The sequence below is a fragment of the Triticum aestivum genome, chromosome 4B (genome assembly GCF_018294505.1).
Source record: "Triticum aestivum cultivar Chinese Spring chromosome 4B, IWGSC CS RefSeq v2.1, whole genome shotgun sequence".
Taxonomy (NCBI): domain Eukaryota; kingdom Viridiplantae; phylum Streptophyta; class Magnoliopsida; order Poales; family Poaceae; genus Triticum; species Triticum aestivum.
In genome coordinates, this window is record NC_057804.1 from 604,408,081 (window position 1) to 604,430,474 (window position 22,394).

The following is a 22,394-nucleotide window of genomic DNA, read 5'->3' on the forward strand; positions in this document are numbered from 1 at the left end:
TTTTTAGTGAAATCAACAATGTATAGATCACCTCTACGTATACTGGTAAAGACCATTTTATGATTGTCTCGACGAAACACTTGGCAATCTACTTCAGTAAATAGGACATTGAAGCCAAAATCAGCAAGTCTAGATACTGAAAGTAAGTTGTAGCCAAGAGATTCAACGAGCATAACATTCTGAATTGAGCTATCATGTGATATGGCCACCTTACCGAGGCCAACCACCTTACCCTTTGAGTTGTCACCGAAAGTGACATACTTTCGAGGACTATCATTTTCAGCAAGCTCACGAAACATATCTTTATCTCCGGTCATGTGATCGGTACATCCACTGTCAAGAACCCATTCCTTTCCTCCTGACACATATCTCCGAAGATTTGCCATAAGACCAAAATGTCTCATTGCATCATCAAGATCAAAGTCATCATCATCATTCTCATCATAGTATCCATGTTAAATATCATCATGTGGTGGATCAATTCCTAGTGAGAGTGATTCATTAGTATAAGTTTGACAATAATCTCCTCTATGAATTCTAGTAGCTTCGGAAATGATATCGCTAATAATTCCAACATTTCCTTTGGCATGCATAAGATTTGTAAGTTCAAATAGACGATCACCAAACATAGGATCACTAGTATTCATCTTACTCAAAGCAATAGACTTATGGAGAATTTCATCTAGATTTTTCAAGGAATAATTTGGAAAGCGTTCCTCAAGAAATTTCCATATAGTGTAGGCACACTCAAGAGTAGGCAATTTTCCAACCAAGTTTCTAGGCAAGCCTCTAGTGATAAGATTAACAGTTCTAACATTTCTAATCATGTCAATCGACTCATCAAGAGTAGGATGCATAGGATCAACATGAGGTACACAAGGGCTAGCAATGTACTTGTTCAAATGATATTGATTGAAGATTACAAGCATCTCATTTTTCCATTCATGAAAATACTCTCCATCAAGAATAGGCACTCTATGTCTAAGACTCCCCAAAGTAGACTCATCCATCTTCCTCCAATGGTGATTAAACCAAGGCAATGGAGACCAATGCTCTGATACCACTTGTAGGACCTTGAGAAGAGGTGTCTAGAGGGGGTGATTAGACACTAAGTACCAAAGTTGCAGTTTTTAACTTCTTTAAGTTTAAGTGGAGTTTAGGCACAAGTTTAACATTCACAACATATAGCAAGCAAGCATGCAAAGAGTATATAGGCAGCGGAAATTAAAGCATGCAACTTGCAAGAAAGTAAAGGGAAGGGTTTGGAGAATTCAAACGCAATTGGAGACACGGATGTTTTTGTCGTGGTTCCGATAGGTGGTGCTATCGTACATCCACGTTGATGGAGACTTCAACCCATGAAGGGTAACGGTTGCGCGAGTCCACGGAGGGCTCCACCCACAAAGGGTCCACGAAGAAGAAACCTTGTCTATCCCACCATGGCCGTCGCCCACAACGGACTTGACTCACTAGCGGTAGATCTTCACAAAGTAGGCGATCTCCTTGCCCTTACAAACTCCTTGGTTCAACTCCACAATCTTGTCGGAGGCTCCCAAGTGACACCTAGCCAATCTAGGAGACACCACTCTCCAAGAAATAACAAATGGTGTGTTGATGACGAACTCCTTGCTCTTGTGCTTCAAATGATAATCTCCCCAACACTCAAATCTCTCTCATAGGATTTGGATCTGGTGGAAAGAACATCTGAGTGGAAAGCAACTTGGGGAAGGCTAGAGATCAAGATTCATATGGTAGGAATGGAATATCTTGGCCTCAACACATGAGTAGGTAGTTCTCTCTCAGAAATGGTAAGTTGGAAGTGTAGGTTTGTTTTGATGGCTCTCTCCATGAATGAAGAGGAGGTGGAGGGGTATATATAGCCTCCACACAAAATCTAACCGTTACACACAATTTACCAATCTCGGTGGGACCGAATTGATGAACTCGGTCGGACCGATTTAGTAAACCTAGTGACCGTTAGGATTTTCGGTGGGACTGACATGCAACTCGGTAGGACCGATATGGTTAGGGTTAGGGCATAACGTAATCTCGGTGAGACCGATTACACAAACTCGGTGAGACCGATTTTGGTAATTAGTTAACCAGAGAGTTGGCCAGGCAAACTCGGTGGGACCGATTACTCAAACTCGGTGGGACCGATTTTGGTAATAAGTTAACCAGAGAGTTTGCATTGTTATCTCGGTAGTACCGATTACACAAACTCGATGAGACCGATTTTGGTAATGGACATACACAGAGAGATTCAATCCCATCTCGGTGAGACCGAGATCCCTATCGGTGAGACCGATTTGTCTAGGGTTTGTGGCAGTGGCTATGACATCTGAACTCGGTGGCGCCAGATAGAAAGAATTGGTATGGCCGATTTTGACTTTAGGTTTAGGTCATATGTGTGGAAGTGGGAAAGTAGTGGAGGATTTTGGAGCATATCACTAAGCACATGAAGTAAGAGGCTCATTAAGCAACACCTCATCCCTCCTTGATAGTATTGGCTTTTCCTATAGACTCAATGTGATCTTGGATCACTAAAATATAAAATGAAGAGTCTTGAGCTTGAAGCTTGAGCCAATCCTTTGTCCTTAGCATCATGAAGGAATTCCCACATCTTTTAGTCCATGCCAATCCATTGTTGAACTTGTCTGAAGTGTACTAGGTAAAAGTGTTAGTCCAACAAAAGATATGTTGACATTAATTACCAAAACCACCTAGGGAGCACTTGTGCTTTCACAACACGAGACCCCAAGCCTCACAGCCGAGGCGAGCGAGGCAATCCATACCAGATGCTCCTCAGAAAGACACCCTGAGCATCTAAGCAGTGCCTCCCAGAAGGTGATGATGACGAGATGCTACCACTGCTTGGCCCAGCGAACCGAGCCTAGGATTTCCCCGATGCTAGAAAAGGGGATGGACATGGCCATGACAACGCCTCTAGGGAGGAGATGCCGCTCATAAGCGTCGTTGTTTCCTGCAACCATAGTCGTGCGCGGACTTCTCCTCGGCCCCATCTGTCGCGTCTTTGGAGCACATCAAACTGAAGGAGGGCGGGCAAAACTGTCATCTTGGTCCATCACCATGAATAGGGGAGACGGATGCCACCGCGCTGCTACGCACACACCACCACGCTGCGCAACGGGCGCATCCACCTTAGCCCCTGATCGCCGCATGAGCAGCTAACCATGAAACCTCCATAGGGGGAGACCAGGGGATCTCATCACCACCACCATCCCAAACCACGAGCAATAGACCGCTGCCGCCGCAAAGCCACATCACCACTCCTCCACCTCTCAAAACCAGCCTCGTTGGGTAAGCCACCACCACCAACCATGGTTGCCAGCAACAAGACAACACCACACATTGTCAAGCCGCTGCCAGCAAACCCAACACACGCCGGGTCCTCCCTCAGCGACACCACAACACCGTTGTCCTCGATCCATGGCATGCCACCACCGCCACGGATTGGTGAGCACCAGCCGAAGTAGCCACACCACAGCTCACCCGCCACACGCAAAGGCTCGCCGTGGATGCTGTTGAACCCACCGGATCTGAGCCTGGGCCCCATATCCGAGGCCATCCCGCAGCCACCTCATCGGGATCCATCGGTCACCGCAATCCCATGCCTTCGTGTCCCTGGGGTCGCCGCCCTGGCTTTCCTACGCTGTCCAGACGCCATCCCCACCCCAGCCGAGTCCGGCGGCCACCAGTGCACCACAAGAAGGAACCGCCCCGATGTCGTTTGGCAACGGGGGCCCGCCGCCACTGCGCAGTCGCCTGGGGAGCGACTCGGGGAAACTCACTGTTTTGTATTGATTGGCGTACTGGTTTCACCTCTGAGACCCATAATGGCATTCAAGTAACTCTATGGATAATATGTTAGAATGATCAAGATCCTATGGTGTGGTCATAGTATAGTTTCTAGGCCTGCCTAAGGTAATATTGGGGTGGCTCGGTAGATTAAGATTAGATATGATTTTGAGGTGGTTGGCTATTTGGGCACCTACACGATTTCATCCTACTTTGATCCGGTAAAAAGAGGGAACTTTGGAGTGATTCTTTGTTGCACTTTTTGAGGTCATATTATGTGTTTCAACTATGTTAATGGTGTTGAGAGTTAGCCATAGTGGAAGTATCAACCCTATGCCTTGTTTTCAAGCATTGAGACACCATTTTACTCACATTTACTATTTATCTTGCTTCCTTATTTTTTCGAAAATACAAAAATATTGTTATCATCCAAACTATCAATCCATCACCCAGTTATCAATCTATTCGTCGAACTAGTGAACCTATACAATTAACAAAATAATTGGGCACTGGGGACACAAGTGACTACATGTATCTGATGACAGGGTTGATTGAGAGAGACTAAATTCAACCTGCACCTCCCATGAATTGATAAATGTTAGGTCATCCCCTTGATGGATTTTTTTTGTAAGCCTACAATCCCTGGACTTGTAGGCCCAAAAGATTCTGGAAGAATTGAAGTGCATAGTAGACACGAATGATCTCCTCCTCCGGAAGAGTACTTGAAAAGGACTTCATATTGGATCGCCTCAGATCAGGACAAAGTGACGGCGGAAAATTAGCTATAACTAGCAAAAGAGCCTGTGCGTTGCAACGGGAGAAAAAACATAACGCACGCTCTTAACCCAACAACCATCACTCAAGACCACAATAGGTCCATCTCCTTTATTTTAGCGAGGTATCATATTTGTGTTGCCGCTTATCCTACTTCTCACCCTCGCCGGCGATGGCCTCAGTGTTCATACAAAACAAAACGTGTTTGAATATGCTTAATCCTAAGGCGTCTCCCTCTCTCTCTCTCTCTCTCTCTCTCTCTCTCATTCTCTCTCTCTCTCTCTCACTCTCACGATGAGAAATCTGTTGTTTTCCCCTAGGACGTTTTTCAGAGGTATGCATGTGTTGTTATCGATATTTTTTCCCTATATGGTTATAGTGGGGTGTTTATTTGCAATCCAGATCGCCGATGGTACGAAAGAAAAATGGACCGTGCGCTATAAATTATAAGTTTGCTTCCAAAACAATATTTTAAAAATATTTAACAGGTGAAATTAACATCATATTCAGATTCCGCACATTTTTCTAATCAAATTTCATATATAACATGTAAAATTAATCTCATATTCATATTTTACATATTTTTCTACTCAAATTTCATATATAACATGTTCAAATCGGAGTTACGATTTAAAAGATATAGATGATTTAGAAAAGCATTTGTTTGACTTAAATATGATGCGCAGATGAATTACCTAAAAGGTCAGGGGGTTTTCAAAAAAATGTAAAATAACGGTTCGGGTGTGACTTAAATCCGGACGGCGGGTTGATTTCAAGAAAACACAGTGGCTTTTGTGTAAAATATGAAAAAAAACGATTCTTTCTCACTTAAAACGGGACTGCGGGTTGAATTCTATGAAACAGAGGGACTTTTCTGCAAAATGCCATGATGGACGACGAGAAACCCAATTTTCTTTATTATTAGGTAAAGATTGCATGTGAGGGTTTCAGGAGTATTTTTTTAACACTCAAAACCCCTCTTTATTCATCTATAATCATCGATACAACATTGAAAAGAAAAGGAATCAAAAACTGAGGAGGTTCATCTTACAAAGTATTAGGGGTGTCACATCTAGCAAGGCGAGCTAGTTCATGTGAAACACCATTTTCCTTCTGTGGACACGGATAGTGTTTGAACAACACATGACCAAATTCATTTCCAATATAGAGCCATCATGACGAAGCGGCGACTAGGAGGAGAGGAATAATACTACACCTACGAAGCAATCTACAAAGGCTTACGTAAATTTCCTTCGCCACATTCTCTCGCCTCCTATATGTGCGTATGTATGAGTGTTTGCGTTTGTTTTAATGTTAAAAAAACATTCCCCCCCCCCCCTCCTTGATTTCTAGGGGTGTGTGCCTCTTCTTCCCCTGCTCCCAATCACAGCTTAACAACTGTTAATTCACGCAAAACTCAACATAAGTGTTTGTGGGTGTAGGCGTGTAGCATTGCTCGGATGAGAGTTGCGGCCCGACTAGTGGTGCGCCCTAGTTTTACGGCGTTGGGGGTGTCTTGGCCCGTAGGCCAATCAACGTTATTAGTTCAGTGCATTGCCTTTCTGGCTTGAAACATGACGACATAATTTTATTTTTTAGTCACCGGTACATTTTTGTTTTATATCAAAATCATTAAAAAAGTAGCAGCTAACATTTAGTACTGAATTAATAAGTTAGTCTAGGCAAAACGATAAAAATAAACCAAACTTATGTATAAATTATATGAACATATAATTATTTAAGACGCGTCGCGAGTTCAGCAAAGCTTGGGTAGTACTCCATCTATCGGAGAAAGCTTGTCCCTCAAATGGATGTATCTAGCCTCAAGTTAGTGCTAGATACATCCATTTGATGAACAAGCTTGGGACAACCTTTTCCGGACGAAGGTGGTAGTATTTGGAGAAGTTTACTTAATGCTTAATTAATTTAAGCTACTATAGGTCCTTTGGGACCCGTTAAAAGACAAAAGGGTTGATCACATCAAGAAACAACAAAAATATAGGGAAGATAAAACTTTAGCCAAAGGCACCTAACATGCGTTTAGTGCAGGTACAGACTAAGCATTTGTGATGTATCGGTTCTTAGCTAAAAATGTGTATATATCGTGAACGCTTATCCTTTTGGATGCGAGTGACACCTCAGCATTATGTAGTGACATCAATCACCCCAATCGCCTAAAGGTACCAGTGACTAACGAGTGAGTCATTGTTTCATTTGATGCTCCTTTCGAATTTTAATCTCCTTTTGTTCAACTTGCCCATGCTCGTTGGGGACCATCAAACGCGGCCGCGCCACTACAGGATACCAGATCCGCGTTGCACAGGGCCTCCGCATTGTCGTCGTGTCATCTTGCACCACTGGACTGGCCGCTTGTAGCTGTCATGTAGTGCCAACCGTGCGTGTCGCGCTACCACCCTCCCGCCCAAGGCCACTGCCTCGGCATCCACGTTGCGATGCTCGCCCGTTATGGGCTCGAGGCAACATGGACCGCTTGCTGGACACAACCTCCCCTTAGAGCATCTCCAACAGTCATCGAACGCGGCGCGCGTAAAAAATAACTTTAGCGCGCGCCCATTGCCTGATTTGGCGCGGCGCGCAGCGCCAGCTCCAGTAGCCGCGCTAAAATGCAGCGCGCGCGTCGCTCCAGCAGCTGCGCAAAAATTGCAGCGCGCGCGCTCATTCTACAAACTAGGATGTAGGCATTGGAAGCATAGAAACTAGATAGATTGCATAGCATTTAACGATACAAAGGTATTTTACATCGGAAACATATATTGCATAAAATAAAAACAACAAACGATAAAAAACTAAATAGATAGCATAAAAAACTACTCTAAGTCGCTATCATCATCATCACCATTATCATCCTCGTCGGTGTCGTCCGAGGTTGATAGCCATATGTCCAACCAACGATCATCGTTCTCCGTGAAGAACGTCCTCCCACCTGCTGCAACGAGATCGGTCTGCGCGTTCGTCAACGCCTTCCGCCGACGCCTGTCCAACCACGCCTCGCGGCGCCTTCGCGTGTCCTCCTCGCGACGCCTTGCCCAGTAGACTTGCTCGTAGGCCACGTCCTCCGGGTGGCGCCGGCGCCACTCCGCCATGACCCGCTCGTCCTCCTGGGCGACGAGGAGGCGGCGCTGCCGCTCGGCGTGCTTCGCACAGTCTTATGCCGTGTTTAGACGAGGCGGCGGGACGACGTCGAGCGCCTGCTGGAGCGTGTACACATCTTGGAAGTTCATCTGGCCGCGCGGCCGGCCTAGGCGCCACGCCGCCGCATCGTACGCGCGGGCGGCCTCGCGCGCTGTCCCGTACGTGCCGAGGCCGAGCCGGAGATCGCAGGAGCGTATCTCCGCGTAGTAGCCGCCGTTGGGGCGCAGGCGGACGCCGCGGTAGCCAGACGCTCCTCGGCGGCGCGGCGGCATGGCGGGGCGCTGGGGCGGTGGAGGCGCGTCGGCGGGGCGCTGGAGCAGCGCGTGGCAGAGAGGGAGAGGAAGAGGAGAAGAGAAGGCGTGGAGAGGCGCGTGGCGCGCGCCGCACTTTATAGGTGTGCCGGAAGCGGTGCGCAAAAAATGAGGCGCGAGCTGACGCCTTTTCGCGCGCGCGCAAACGGTTCTCGCGCGTGTGATTATCCCGCCACCGCTAGAGCGCGGCAAAACGTCCCGCACGCGCTAAAAGCTGTGTTTACCGCGCGCGCATGTTGTTTCGCGCGGCCGTTGGAGATGCTCTTACGCCAGCATCTCCTGGCTCGCCGCCACCTAAACCTTCCACCGCGGCACCTTGCACCTGAGGATATCAGCGCTCCTTGCGAGTCAGGGCTCTCGGCGCGGGTTCCGCTCCACACCAAATTGCTAGTGTTGCCAGAGATTTTCATTTGTTTTTGTCTTCACCAAATATTACCGGTCGTCAATATGTCATGGAGACACATTACCAACCAATTACGTGATATTTTGTATCGAGAATGCTAAATTTTTGCCGACTGGCAGTTTGCAACAGATCCGTACACATCCGATGTCATTCGTTTCAGATCTTGCGGCCGTGATTTCAGGGCGGTTTTTTTTTATCGGAGTGATCGCACGGGCGCATTTTTCTCGATCCCAATCTCTGGCGCGATTTTTTCTACATAATTGTCGGATCTTATCGCGGGAGCTATTTTAGAAAGTTTGTATGGACTCGATTTTAGAGTGTTTTATTAGTGGGAAAGGAAATAGATGGCGTGATTTCCGGATCGTGATCACATGAGCAATTTTAGGAAGTTTTTCTAGTCCCACTTCAGCTTGACTATTAAGTACTCCTTCCGTTCCTAAATATTTGTTTTTTTAGAGATTTCAAATGGACTACCACATACGGATGTATATAGACATATTTTAGAGTTTAGATTCACTCATTTTGCTCTGTATGTAGTCATTTGTTGAAATCTCTAGAAAGACAAATATTTAGAAACGGAGGGAGTAGAAAATAGCGTCAAAAATTACTTGTGCGAAGAATCGAACTCTGACCATCTACTAGTGAGTTTACCGAGCTAACCAATCCAGGTACAATTACTTCTTGTTGTGAGTTGAAGTCAAAACTTGTTTTAATACCTAGACATTGATGAACATTTGCTCTATTAAAAGACTAACTAGCCCATGCATTATGGCCTAATAACTGACATTCGAATACCAAACACCGTGGTAACTCTGATTCGAGGGAAAAGTATACCATCGATATTTTTTATGTAAATAGCATGGTAATATAGGCTTTTTGACCTGATAACTTAGGTACAAATAGCACGATAACTTTGAACCGTGATTTTTTTTAAATGGCCTGGGATAAAAATTGATAACTCACGTACAAACACCACGGTAAAGTTCGACTCCGAGATAAAAGTTGTTGAAAAATATACCCACTATAACTTCATTGTAAATAACCTGGTAATATATACACATCAGCGATGATAACTCATGTACAAATACCACGGGTACTTTTTCACCCCCCAAGATAAAAGTTGTTAAAAAATATACCCCGGTAACTTTGGTGTAAATAACATGGTTGTACACTTATATCGGACCTGATAACTCACGTATGATGAAAAGTATACAACCTATGTACCCCAGGTAACTTTTGTGTGAATACTGGATAGCATGGTAACTCACACATCGTAGACCTGATAACTTATGTACCCCGACCTGAAAACTTTGACAACGAGGGGGGGGGGGGTGATGGAATACCCCCCAGTAACTTTTATATGAAGAACATGATACACATCACATACATGATAACTTATGTACTCTGTTCCTCATAACTTTGGCGGGGGGGGGGGGGGGGGGGAGGGGTTGATGAAATATCCCCTGATAAATCACATTGCAGACCTGATAACTTATGTGCCCCGGTCCTGATTACTTTGGAGAAGGGGGTGACGAAACATACCCACAATAACTTTTATGCTAATAGCACGGTAACTCACACGCCGCAGACCTGATAACTTACGCACCATAGTTCTTTGGCGACGGGTGTGGGGATGGGGTAGTTGTTGTTGTAACATACCATGATAATTTTGTGCAAATAAAATGATATTTTTTGTGTCCCGAAGACATGATAATGTAACTTTTGTGTAAATACCAGGGTAGTATACACACCACAGTTCTAATAACTTAGGTACAAACACCACGGTAATTTTTTTACTTTGGAGAAATGTTGTTGTGCGTGAGTTACCATCGTGTTTGTGCATGAGTTATCAGGTTTGTGGCATATAAATTATGATGCCCTTTTGTAGAGAAGTTATTGGTGTGTGTTACAACAACTTTCTTCTTTGGACCAAAAGTTACCGCAATGTTTGTGAGTGGGTTTACCATGCTCTTTATATAGATGGTATTTGGGGTGTGTCACAACATTTTTTTTTCATGTGGTCAAAAAGTCACCACAACTTTTATGCGTGAGTTTCTAGATTCATGTCATATAAATTACCATGCTCTTTCTATAAATAAGTTATCGGGATGTGTTACAACAATATTTTTTCTTCCGGTCAAAAGTTATCACGATGTTTGTGAGTGAGGTATGAGTTTCATGGCATATAATTATCATGCTCTTTTTACAAATAAATTATGGGGATGTGTTACAGCAATATTTTTTCCTCGGGTCGAAAGTTACAACCGTGTTTGTGAGTTATCAGGTCTATGATAGATGAATTACCGTGTACAAAAGGGAAGAAAAATGGTAAAAGGGAATATTTATGATCGCGTGTGTAGAAGTATAAATACCTATCAAACTTCTTTGAAATCACAACTTGAATCTAGACCAGGTGGATACGACACAAGTTATGATGGACCAAGAGCTAATGAGTTTGATTCCTGCCTCCAACAACCTTTTTACCATGTTTCTTCTACGACACAAAAAAAGCGGAAGAAGTGGTGGGATCGTTGTGAGCCAGAAAAATTGAAGATAGCGTTGGGACGTGAGAAGTGGATCGCAGGATAATGCGTGCGGATCTGTTGCTAACGTCCAGTCGACTGAACGTTAGCACAGTTCATTTTGTATATCTTTTTTCTCATCACGCGTGCCGCGTGGTTGTATATCATATGGCTAGACAGATTATACTATGCAACTTGCAAACCTATCTTCTTCATTTTATTATCCGGGAAATAAACAAATACCGTCACGAACTTGGACGATGGTCTTTGGGAGTATGTAGGTGTCTTCGTCATGTTTAGTTGTTCTAGCGGCCTGATGTTGGTGCTTGGCTGACGTTGGTCCATCATGCATGGGTTCATGGCCAACCCACGAGAACAAGACCTTTTCGTCTGTTTCTTCGTCTGAGAGCTTGGTGATGTTCGGGCCTTTTGGTCAGCTAATCGTGCTGGACGGTAATCATTCTCCATGTTTGAGTACATATCTTCCGCAGGGAACAATACTTTTCCATGGTGAAAGGTGGATGGAGAAGGAAATCCGACGCACACATTTAATGCTAACCCACACGCATCGAGAAATAAGGGATGCAGTCACTCCCGGGCGCTCTCAGCGATCAGTGATTCCTAGCCGTCGGATCGGGCTGCTTGATCTGATCTGGGCCGTAGGATCAAGCCGCTGGACGACCTACGCCGTCGGATCAACCTGGAGGCACTATTGCAACGAACAGTTACCTCTCGTTTCTGCCACCGCGCGTAAATTTGCTGCCCCGCCGAGGGCATTTTCGTCATTTCGCGTGGAGGTGTATAAAAGGCGAAGGCTCGCGTGGGGATGACCTAAGCCGCCTCCTCCCTCCCCTCCCTCCCGCACCCGCGCCTCCCCCGCCCTCCCCCGCGCCCAGCTCCTCCCACCTCGCCTCCCTCTCCTTCGAAACCCTAACCCGCGCCCGCCTCCCAGCCCCGCCGTCGCCTCCTCTCCTCTTCCTCCCGCCCACGCCTCCCTGCCCCGCTCCCGTCCAGGGCCGCGTCCTCTTCCTTCCTCTCCTCCCCATGGGGCGACGGCGGCAAGGACGGCGCGCCGCGCCCGCCCCCTCCGCTCCACCAGAGCCCTTCCCGTCCCCGTCTGCGCCCTCGAGCTCGAGGACCCCCGGTCGCCCTCGGCCCCGGAGTCCTACCGGGTCCTGCTCGCCGTCCTCGCCTGCGTCGCCCTCGGCGCGCTCGTCTCCGCCCCCTCCACTTCATTTCCTCCATGCTTCGATCTGGTACCTCCACTCCTCTCCATCTCTCTCCTTCTCACCCACCCCCTCGCCGTGCGAGTGTGTGTGTGCAGCGCTCGGTTTGGTCGGTCGCTGGTTCCTCCGAACAGTTGGTCCATTGGGCGCTGGGAGACCTTAGGGGTTAGGGACGGACCCGGCGATGTGAGGGATCGAGCAGTGGCAGTTGCGGCACTGCCGCAACCTTTGCAAATACCATGACTCAAAGAGGCCCCCAACTTGGTGGTGTTGGTGTTGGTGCAAGCTACATGATTAACCAGTTTGTGTGAACTTCCTTTGGATCAAAGAGGCCCTAGGTTGTCGCACCTCTCACCGGCACCATAGATTCATGTCCTGCTTCTCTTTTCTCTTGATGATATGTCCTCTCTTTATGATGATGATGTTTGTACAGTTTGTTTTATGGGAAAGAGGTTATTCTCGGTGATGATAAGATTTCCTTTGTGCATTGTATATCCTCGGTCATCAATAGACGTTGTGTCTTCTATCACAACTAGATGTTTCTCTCCTATCTCATGCCGATATATTGTTGGTTCACATGCTATATTGTTGGTTCTGACATCTGGAGTATATCATTGCAGGATGATTGTTGATGGGGTGCCGAGACATGTGTGTGAACAACCTCATGTGATTGATGAAAGAGGGCAGGTGGCCGACCACCTTGATATCCATGCCAGTAAGGATTATATATGTTTGGTTTAGCATTTTGTTCATATGTATGCCATTTGATAATGACTGCAGTCTTTAGATTTGGATTCAGAGGTATTGTAGTGTGTGCCCTATGTTGAATATTATAACTGTAGGAGCTTGCAGTCAAGCCGATTTATTGTCTCGAGAAGTGGGCCTTGGGAGTTGTTAATTGACTAAACGTGTATCTTCTGGGAGTTGTTTTATTTGATGGTCCGGTAAATCACTTGCTTCCAGCAATGGTTAGTTGTTTTTATATTTTGTTATGGCTACTAGAGGGTGACGACGGTGGATCACATCACAAAATATAAAAACAAAATATAAAAACAACTCCCAGGGGCCACTACACGGAGCGCCGCTGCTGTGGTCACCAAGACCATCGTTGAGGTCGTGCAGCTGAGAATAAATAGCCCATTGATTCCTTACTTTGCTTTTTTTGGCTAAGCTTGTCCTCACACTCACCGGATACGTTCATCCTGTGATGTGATCCACCGTGGAAATATTAGTTGGCTACCTGTCACATGATTCTGGTGTCTATATGTTCCATTGAATAGGTTATGATCTATCCTGTGAAGCAATTAATTTCTGCATTTGTTGTTGTCATTCGGGCTATTAGACTATCAAGGACCACATCTTTAGCTCGGTTTTAGTAGTTAGATTGATGAAACTTCCCGTCTTTGTTTGTTTAGTGAATAACATGTGTACATTTGTTCAAAATATCAGATGTGCCATAAGCATGGAGTGATTCACCGGGACCTCAAAAGGAAGAAACCGCCGCACTGAAAACAATTGATTTTGGCCTGTCTGTTTTTTCACTCCAGGTACAGTCATGATATCCTATATTAGCTATCACTGAAGTTTTCCACTTTAGCCCGTCTGTCACTTGTTGATGATATTGTCAGAGGACAAAGCTAATATAGTAGCATGTCTTATGCTGTCGGTTTTTGCTTGCTTTTGATCACTCCATCTCCCTTTTTGTATTATTTACAGTCTTTGCTAACAGTTCAAATATAGCATCTCCGGACAAACTCATATATGATTCGATGTTGTATGTTTTTTAACCGATAGATGTATATAGCATCTCCAGTCAATTTTTTTTCAATATTATTGTTGCACACTTATCTGTTTAAGTCTCTGGATGACCTAATTATGATTTTGTTTCTTTGCATTATGTAATCCAGGTTCATGTATATTGATGGTGGAGGAGCACAATATGAAACATCGACGTCCCTCTCGCATCCTTCCTAAGCACTCGCCCCTCACAAGGTACAATCTTGCTTGGTTGTGCTATTGTTACACATGTTTTTTCTCCTTGCAAGAGTAGTATAATTTCTTCTAGAATATTTCTGTTATTTCTCACAAGAGCTCCATGTCCAAGAATGTGCTACAATGAGAAATTAACATCTAGGTATATATCCTCCCATGTTTAGACCTCCTTAGGGTTTGTGTATATTATCATGCTTTGTTTCTAATGGACGATTTCAGTGCCAACTGTATTTTATTTATTTATTTATAGCACACATATTAAGCTGATCAACAGGGAGCAAGATTAATCATGCACAGGTTGTCTCATTGGTTTCCTTGCAGGTGATTGTTTCCTCTTGCCTGGCCTTCTTGCCGCGATTTGGATGCAGCGTCGCCAGGGTCTGCCTCGGCCATGGCAAGGCAACTACGGTCCACAGGTCATCAGCATGGCGTGTCGAGGAACTCCCTCGTGACGCAGCACGCACTGGGTCACACCAAGCTCATGTCACCCGTACGCCAAGCTCCTTCGACATAGGTCTATCTTTCTCTTTCCTTAATATTCATCTTCTATACAAATTTTATCCTTTGAATTACTGCAATACATTAAATTGGCACGAACAATTCTATTTAAAGATATACTACCCGAGGCGTGAAAAAGAAGATGCGTAGGTTGATGGTCTAGTTGTTTTATAATCCCTTTTATTGAGATCAGATGAAGTTTAGTATGATCTTGCTCTCAATTTCTCTGCATTGTTCTGAAAGTCTCTATAGCATAGTCCTCACCATGTTGAGTTAATGGCAGGAATGGTCAGCTGGCATTAACTTAGTTTTTGGCTTAAATCTTCAGTGAGATGATTCGATGATCATACAGTTTAGACCGTCAATTTTATGGCCGGCCTCGCTTTCTTCATGTTCAGCACTATGCTCTGCAGGGGGTGCCTCATGGTTTGTGGATCTGTTTTTTGTTGTTGTTGAACATTTCAACAAAACGACCGGTAATCAGTTGTGAATAATCCTCCTTGCGATGGTTGAGCTAAAACAGGGCATTCACATGCAATTTTTTTTGGTAGAGAGGAATTTTTATTATCTAATTAGACATATAGATAGTGAAAACACGGTTATAATTACATAAGTAGGAATATAAAATCTTATTCTAGTAGTGGGATATGCTTTTCAAAAGCTAGGTGTACAGTTGTATGGTGATGTGTTTTTTGGCCTCACCATGTTCTTGTTGTGCTTGTTGGCGTGTAGGCTGGCCAATGAGGGCTTTTTGTTTCTCATCTTATTTCTAGCAAAGGACAAAAAGTATCATTCTCTTTGCCCCGGTAACCTCCACTCCTGGTGTACCTCCTTGCCTCCTTGGACGCTTCGGTGCCCATGGAGTTCATGCTCGTCGGCAGGATAGTGTAAGGCACAACTCTGATGCAGCGGCGTGGATGTGTGGCGTAGGAGGCGGTTTCTTGCCGGTTGGATGGCGTTCAGGCGCAACCCCGGCGACCACTGAGTACTACCTTGGCTACAACCTCCCTTGGTGAGCTCCATCATCCTCCTGTTCCTCTGCTTCGGCTACTATATGGAACTTGGTTGTGGCTATGTTGATGTAGTGCTTGTCTGGTTGATGCTCTGTAGTTGTGGATCCATGCTTGAGCTCTCTCAGAGCTCAGGCACTCTCGGCCGTCGGATCTTTTTCCTGATGTGATCTGGACCGTTGGATCTCGTCCTCGGTTCACCTCGTCCGTCGGATCAAAACTGAGGCCGTTGCAATGAACAGTGTGCGCCCAGGGTGCACCGAATGATGCATGGCTTTCTGATTAACCAGTTTGTGGTTGTTGAACTGTTCTGTGCTGGATGGACTTCCCATTTTGGCGAGTCTGCTAGAGTTGCTCTTAGCTTGCGCAGGGCTATGATGATCGATTACAGCTGATATAAGCATGCTCTCGAGCAATTGAGGCACTTGTGGGTATTAAGTTGGACCCCCCCTCGTTTCTTTGAGCCGTTTTGATCATGTGCTTATTTTAGTGGCTCTGTCCTTGGATGGTCATTTCTGATGAGTGATAACCAGGGCAGTTTCACCCTGTAAGAACATATTGATCTGGTGATGGAGACACTAGGGGAAGGGTCATGATCGAGCAAAGGCGAATCTGAGCCCATTCAAATGCAGTTCTGGTCTCAAGCACAGTGTGCTATGTTGTCGTTCTGTATTTGTATTTAGCGCCTCTTTGGTTTGTACATTTCCACAATAATAGCTTCAAATCTCTTTTGCTATTTGAAACTGCAGTTTTTTAAGGGTCACACATACACATGATGTGTCCATATGTTAGTTGAAAACTTGGTGAACTGAATATATATCTCAGCTACTATTGATAATCATGGCTAAAGCAAAATTTCTTCTTTTAAGTTTGCTTCCCATGTACATGTGTTACTGCTTGTGAATCTTTACAGTTCATGTGAATTGCTACAGCTCATCATGAATGGGTCGAGGGGAAGATGATCTGATATGTGTCACTGAAAGCGAAGGTAAAATTCCCATACAACACCTTCATATTACCTGCCAATTCACAAGTGCATGTTCTGTATCAAATATAATTGTTCCCTGTGTCGAAACATAGATTCTGCATTGTATAGGATTCCAGCTCTTTAACCCTTTCTGCATGCTCTTACATATATGTGCTTTCATTAAGAAGAAAAATCTACCATGCTAGCTTAGTTGATCCAGGGCTTAAGCTATATACCAAAATAACACTGAGAGGTGTTATGTCAGAAGTACCTTGAGCCTCTTTATTTTTATGTTCTGCCTTGCGCACTCATTTAATGCCACTTGGAATCTGAAGTAGAAAATATCATAAAGAGCTTGATGACTTATAACATTACTTGGTATTTTATCATTCTTATTACTCCATCATAGGCGCATATATGTTATTTTGGTATATTCATGAGGCTTCCACTCTGCTATTGCATTAGTAATTTTCATTGACCTGTATTACATCATTGATTATTAGTAATTTCCATTGACCTGTATTACATCATTGATTATTAGTAATTTTCATTGACCTGTATTACATCATTGATTGTAATCAGATTATAATTATATGCTTGCTTCATGGTGCTTTAGGTCAAGATGTTGGGTATATGCTCATCTTGTGGAGTTTAACTTTGAGCTAATAACCGAATTGTTTCCTTTTCCAGGATTCTCCTATGATGGAAGATGTTCTAATCATCTTACAGTCAAGGGTTAGGGCAGATAAACTCACAAAAATATTTCTTTGGATCTTTTAGTTGTGAAGTGCCATGTTTTCTACTTGTACTTTGCAGGCACAATGTTACTGATTTGTTTTCAATCTCAGTATTGCCATCTATCCGAATTTTATATCGCTTGCATAGTGCCTAATATCATGAGACAATTGTAATATTATTTATAGAGCTTTCATATTATCATTAGGATGATGGAGCCTGTCAAGTATTGTCCTCTACTGATTGCATTAGCTTCGCCTCAGAACGTGGAAAGAGGAAGTAGAGTTATCAATGCTACTGTAGATATTGATGTTTCCGGAGCATCGTTTCCAATTGTGTTTATGAGCAGATACAACATCTCCTGTGAGACTTAAGTCTTAAACTTGCTGATATAAACTACTTGGCAATATTTATAGAAGGTATGTCTTTCTGTTTGTACTACTCAATACAAACCAGTTGTCCTCGGCAAACATTGTGGCTTGCTTTTGGTAGAAATTTTGCCTCTATGATCTTTAGTTTTGTGGTTATCCTGGGCAACAACTACACTTTGCTTTCGGTATATATTTAATCTATATGCCCTATATTTAGTTATCCTGGGCAACAACTATACCTTGCTCTTGATGCATCTTTGTATTGTTTGTGACATATACTCAACACATTATTTTGGGCGGTTATTTTAATTTCATTTGGATGTTCTAAACGCTTTGTGATATTAAAGTTTTAGTCGCTGGGTCACTGTTAGGCAACACCCGCAAGGCGCGCTTTTGATCTTAGCATTAGACCAAAACATTCGGACCGGCACCCTCGAGCCTGCTTCCGATCTTCACATTAACTACTTGACAAAAACGTTTGGACCGGCACCCTCGCGCCAAGGCGCGATTCCGATCTAGTAAACAATCACGTCGGCAAAGACCAAAGTCATACAATGAAAAAAAAATCTCTCTAAAGCGACCAACAACGGTCGACGGACTATAGCAACGATCATCTACACCAACTATCACATGGCATTTTTCTGTAAAGAAGACTATCTTATGACATCATAGGGACAATAAAATGTTCTACAATAGCAAAGCCTTCAGAAAGAAAATGATGATCAGCGACTCCATCGCAGAATCCAACATTGAAGAATAGGGTTTTCACCTTCCGCTCTCGGGTCACTTTCTTCGGGTGAAAGCCCAGGACCTGCAGTGCATGACCAGACGATGGCATGATACGTTGCTTCCCCTCCTGAGGGCGTCGTCTTGAAGATCGTGATTCCCTGCGTGCTTTCCCGGAGCTGGACTTGCACGACATCGCGGCAGGTGGCCGGCGATGTGCCCAGAGGTGGAGTGGTGTTTCCTCCTCAGCATCGAAGACGGTGGATCTCGGCGGCGTGGCGCAGCGGAGACTCGGCGCCCGATGCGTGTAGATGGACTCGCGCAGGAGGAGGTGGCTGTCTGACGTCATGGTGGTGTCGATGATAGAGTGGCCTGACAAGGTAGAAGCCTCAATATCTGCTCTGAAGACGGACCTGTGGAAGATGACGGCGACGACACATGTGAGTGCGTCAGACCAGTTTGTGCCCCAGACCCGGTATGTGGCTTGGCTGTGGCTTCCGGCTTTTGATGATAGGTTTAGGTGAGTGGTCTAGTATTTGGCCCAGCTAGCATCCCTTCATCATATGGATAAGAGTAGTGGCATATGTTGTCAAGATGACGGATTCAGGCATATTGTTGTAATATTTTGTAAGGTCCTTGAGAATAATCAATAAAGTGCATGCATCTCCCAGATGCAGAGGCCAAGGGTCATCCTCCTTTCTAAAAAATAAAAATAAAACCTTCTGTTATTAATGAGTTAATGAAAACACCTGGAAAATCGCACGCAACAGCTTCCTCCCCTAAAAAAAGCCTAGGGTTCCTTTGCCTCCCGCCGGCGCTGCCACTGGCGCGCCTCGTCTCCAGTGGCCTTAGGGTCATGGCAGTGCGATGGATCCCGACCCTTGCCGGCGGGAGGGCTCTGTTTTCAGATGTTTCTTCGAGTTTTCTTAGCGTTTGTGTCCTGCTCGGGAAGACTAGACAACGTTGGCTCCCTGGAGATAGAATAAAGTTCTTCCTGCCTAGCCCCTGTTCCGACGGTGTGTAGCATCGTCGGTCAGCCTTGTGGAGGTGTGTCTTCGACGGATCTGTCCTTAGTGGATTTGCTCGGATCTGGTCGTAGTTCGTCTACGTTTGTGTGTTTTCAGGTTGGATCCTCCCGGTCTAGGTTACTCTTCATCGGCGGCGGGACCTATTCTATAGCGCTGGTCCTATGGGGCCTTAGCACGACGACTTACCGAGTGTCAACTACAACAAGTTTTGTCCGGCTCCGGCGAGGGAGAGGCGATGACGGCCGCGCGCCTTCTGCTCGCTTCAGTGCTTGTAGTCATCGTTAGATGATCTTTGGATCTGGATGTAACTTTTATTTTTTCGGGTGTTCCTTTTACTTTCATGATTGAAGATAATAGATCGGAGGTTTTTAAAATAAAACACATGGAAAATCTGTGGACAGATTCAACGAAGAACAGAAAGGGATCCGTGCAATTCGGATGTCCGACCCTACGAATTTATGCTCCTCAGTTGCATGTTCAAGAAACAGATAGGAATCAAGATTAAAATAAAAGGGGGCATTGGACTAAATTTAAATAACTCATCGTGCATGGAGAAGTTTCAAGCAGCCACCGAACATCAACCCCGCGCACTGCGCACTGTGCACACACAGACATAGCCATGGCTGCTCTAGACAAGTCTTGCCTCGTCGGCCCCGTGCCGTTCAAGGACGTGCACGGGGACGATGACCATGTGATCTCCCCGCCGGATGAGTACGCGGACATAGTTTCCACCTTGCCGAGCATCGGCAGCCCGGACCTGCACTTGCGGCTCTACCAGGACGTCTGGCTGTTCAACGAACTTGTCCCTGGGTTTATCTCCGTCCAGCGGCGCTTCACCCCGCGGCCCGGCGACGTGCTCCTCGCGAGCCCCCCAAAGTGCGGCACCACCTGGCTCAAGGCGCTCGCCTTCGCGACCATGGCGCGGGCCGCCTACCCGCTCTCCGACGCCGACCACCCGCTCCTTCGCCTCAACCCGCACGAGTGCGTCCCCTTCATGGAGGCCCTGTTCAGCGCCGGCCAGGAAGCCAAGCTGGACGCGCTACCGTCGCCTAGGGTCCTGCACACGCACATGCACCACTCCATGCTGCCTCGCTCCCTCGCCGACAACCCCGACTGCAAGATCGTCTTCGTCTGCAGGTAATACTACAGCTTTGTGAGCTGCTTCTTTTTCTCTTTTCTCCGGTCACCAACGGACGGCGGCATGCAGGGAGCCCAAGGACATGCTGGTTTCCACATGGCACTTCATCAAAAGCGCGGGAGGCAGCAGCAACTCATCCTTCTCCGACCTGTTCGAGCTGGCATGCGAGGGTAAGAACCCCTATGGCCCCATCTGGGGCCACATCCTGGGCTACTGGAGAGCGAGCAAAGCAGCTCCGGAGAGAGTCCTGTTCCTGAGGTACGAAGAGATGCTGGCCGATCCGGTCAGCGCCGTCCGGGAGCTCGCACGGTTCCTCGGCGTGCCGTTCTCGGCGGCCGAGGAGGCGGCCGGGTTGCCGATGGACATTACCGCGATGTGCAGCATCGACACGATGAGAGGCCTGGACGCCAACAAAAAAGGAAGCAGTGGGACGTTCGTCAAGTTCCCGCATGAAACCTTCTTCAGAAAAGGGGTCGTCGGGGACTGGGTGAACCATATGTCCCCCGAGATGGCCCGGCGCATCGACGCCATTGTCGAGGACAAGCTCCGTGGATCCGGCCTCACCTTCTCGTCCTGAGTCTCACACTCTCACTTGGCAAGACCGCCCTATGATCAAGTTGAGCCCAGGGGCTTTGGTGTGTGCTCATCGTGTTTGTATCCATTTGATTCTTCATTTGAAGTCAATAAAATTCATTCTTGGTCAGACAAAGAAAAGTATTTCGTGAAAAACCTTCATACCGCTAGTTCTACTTGAGGGAAAAGCTCCTGATCGAATGCGTTGGTTCCTTTTGATGTTTTCTCTTATTTTGCTTTAGTCCAGTTGATGAGACCTGGTGCTCTAATCTTCGTCTGATGCGAGGTTGGGCCGTTGGGGTAGTTTCTATTTTCAGTGTTATAGATTATATGTTTGCTAGTAGTCATGTAATGATCGCCCGGTGTGTTGATACTTGTAGTTTCCTAAGTATGTTTGTGAATTGGATGATTTCATTAATAGTTTGAAAAAAATAATCAAGTGGGCGTTGACCCTGCATTGTTTCTCGTGTCATAGAACATCTCTAGCAGATCACTTAAAAAATCCAAAACTGTAAAATAATCTTTTTTTACGGGGATTGAGCGGAAAAACTTACCTGACCTGATCCCTCAAATCGGCCGGCTGACCCGTACATATTTTTGAGGAAAACCCTAAAGCAAGCCTCCAATCCCTTGGATGTTCAGGATTCGGGGCAAATTTACAGTTCACCAAAAAAGACGGTTGGTGGGAGGGAAGTTCCAGATCCAACTGCCAGAATAGTCTATGTTCCGACCAAGATCCATCGTGTCTGTCTCGATTCCGGCCAAATTTCCGCTGGGCAGGCCCAATTCAAAGCGATTCTAGTTGATATCAGCAGGCCGGTGCGAGCTTCGCATGCTATTCCTTGGGAGGGACAGCGACATGTGGCTGCCGCCGCGGTTGTTCGTGGACTGGAGGTACATCGGTGTCATCGACGAGGTGTGGGGGCGCTGCACAAGCAGTCGCGGCTTCTATTGATGCTCCACCGCACGAGCGGGAGAGGGTGAGGTGGCATGTGAGGTATGAGCGACGCCTGGTTCGTCGTGTATGGAGGCGGACCGCGCGGTGTGTGTGGTGTGCAGAGGCAAGGATACAGGGAGACATGGGTGAGAGGAAGAAGAAGAAGACCACCGGGAATATCAATTTACCATAATTTTTACCGGATCTGTTC

The 22,394-nt window shown here is 45.9% G+C and overlaps 1 protein-coding gene across 1 annotated transcript; it reads left to right on the top strand.

Moving 5' to 3' along the window:
* Positions 1–20,112: 20,112 nt before the first annotated feature.
* On the top strand, positions 20,113–21,609 carry LOC123089364 (cytosolic sulfotransferase 8). Its single transcript, XM_044511063.1, has 2 exons — positions 20,113–20,672; positions 20,743–21,609. Exons 1-2 carry the CDS (start codon positions 20,155–20,157, stop codon positions 21,248–21,250), a joined length of 1,026 nt encoding a protein of 341 aa, XP_044366998.1. The 5' UTR covers positions 20,113–20,154; the 3' UTR covers positions 21,251–21,609.
* The last annotated feature ends 785 nt before the right edge of the window (positions 21,610–22,394 follow it).

Bases quoted from the DNA above. Each gene is read 5' to 3' on its own strand.
- LOC123089364 (XM_044511063.1), top strand. From the start codon at position 20,155: ATGGCTGCTCTAGACAAGTCTTGCCTCGTCGGCCCCGTGCCGTTCAAG. The intron at 20,673-20,742 runs GTAATACTACAG...GGCGGCATGCAG, and splicing joins AAGATCGTCTTCGTCTGCAG to GGAGCCCAAGGACATGCTGG.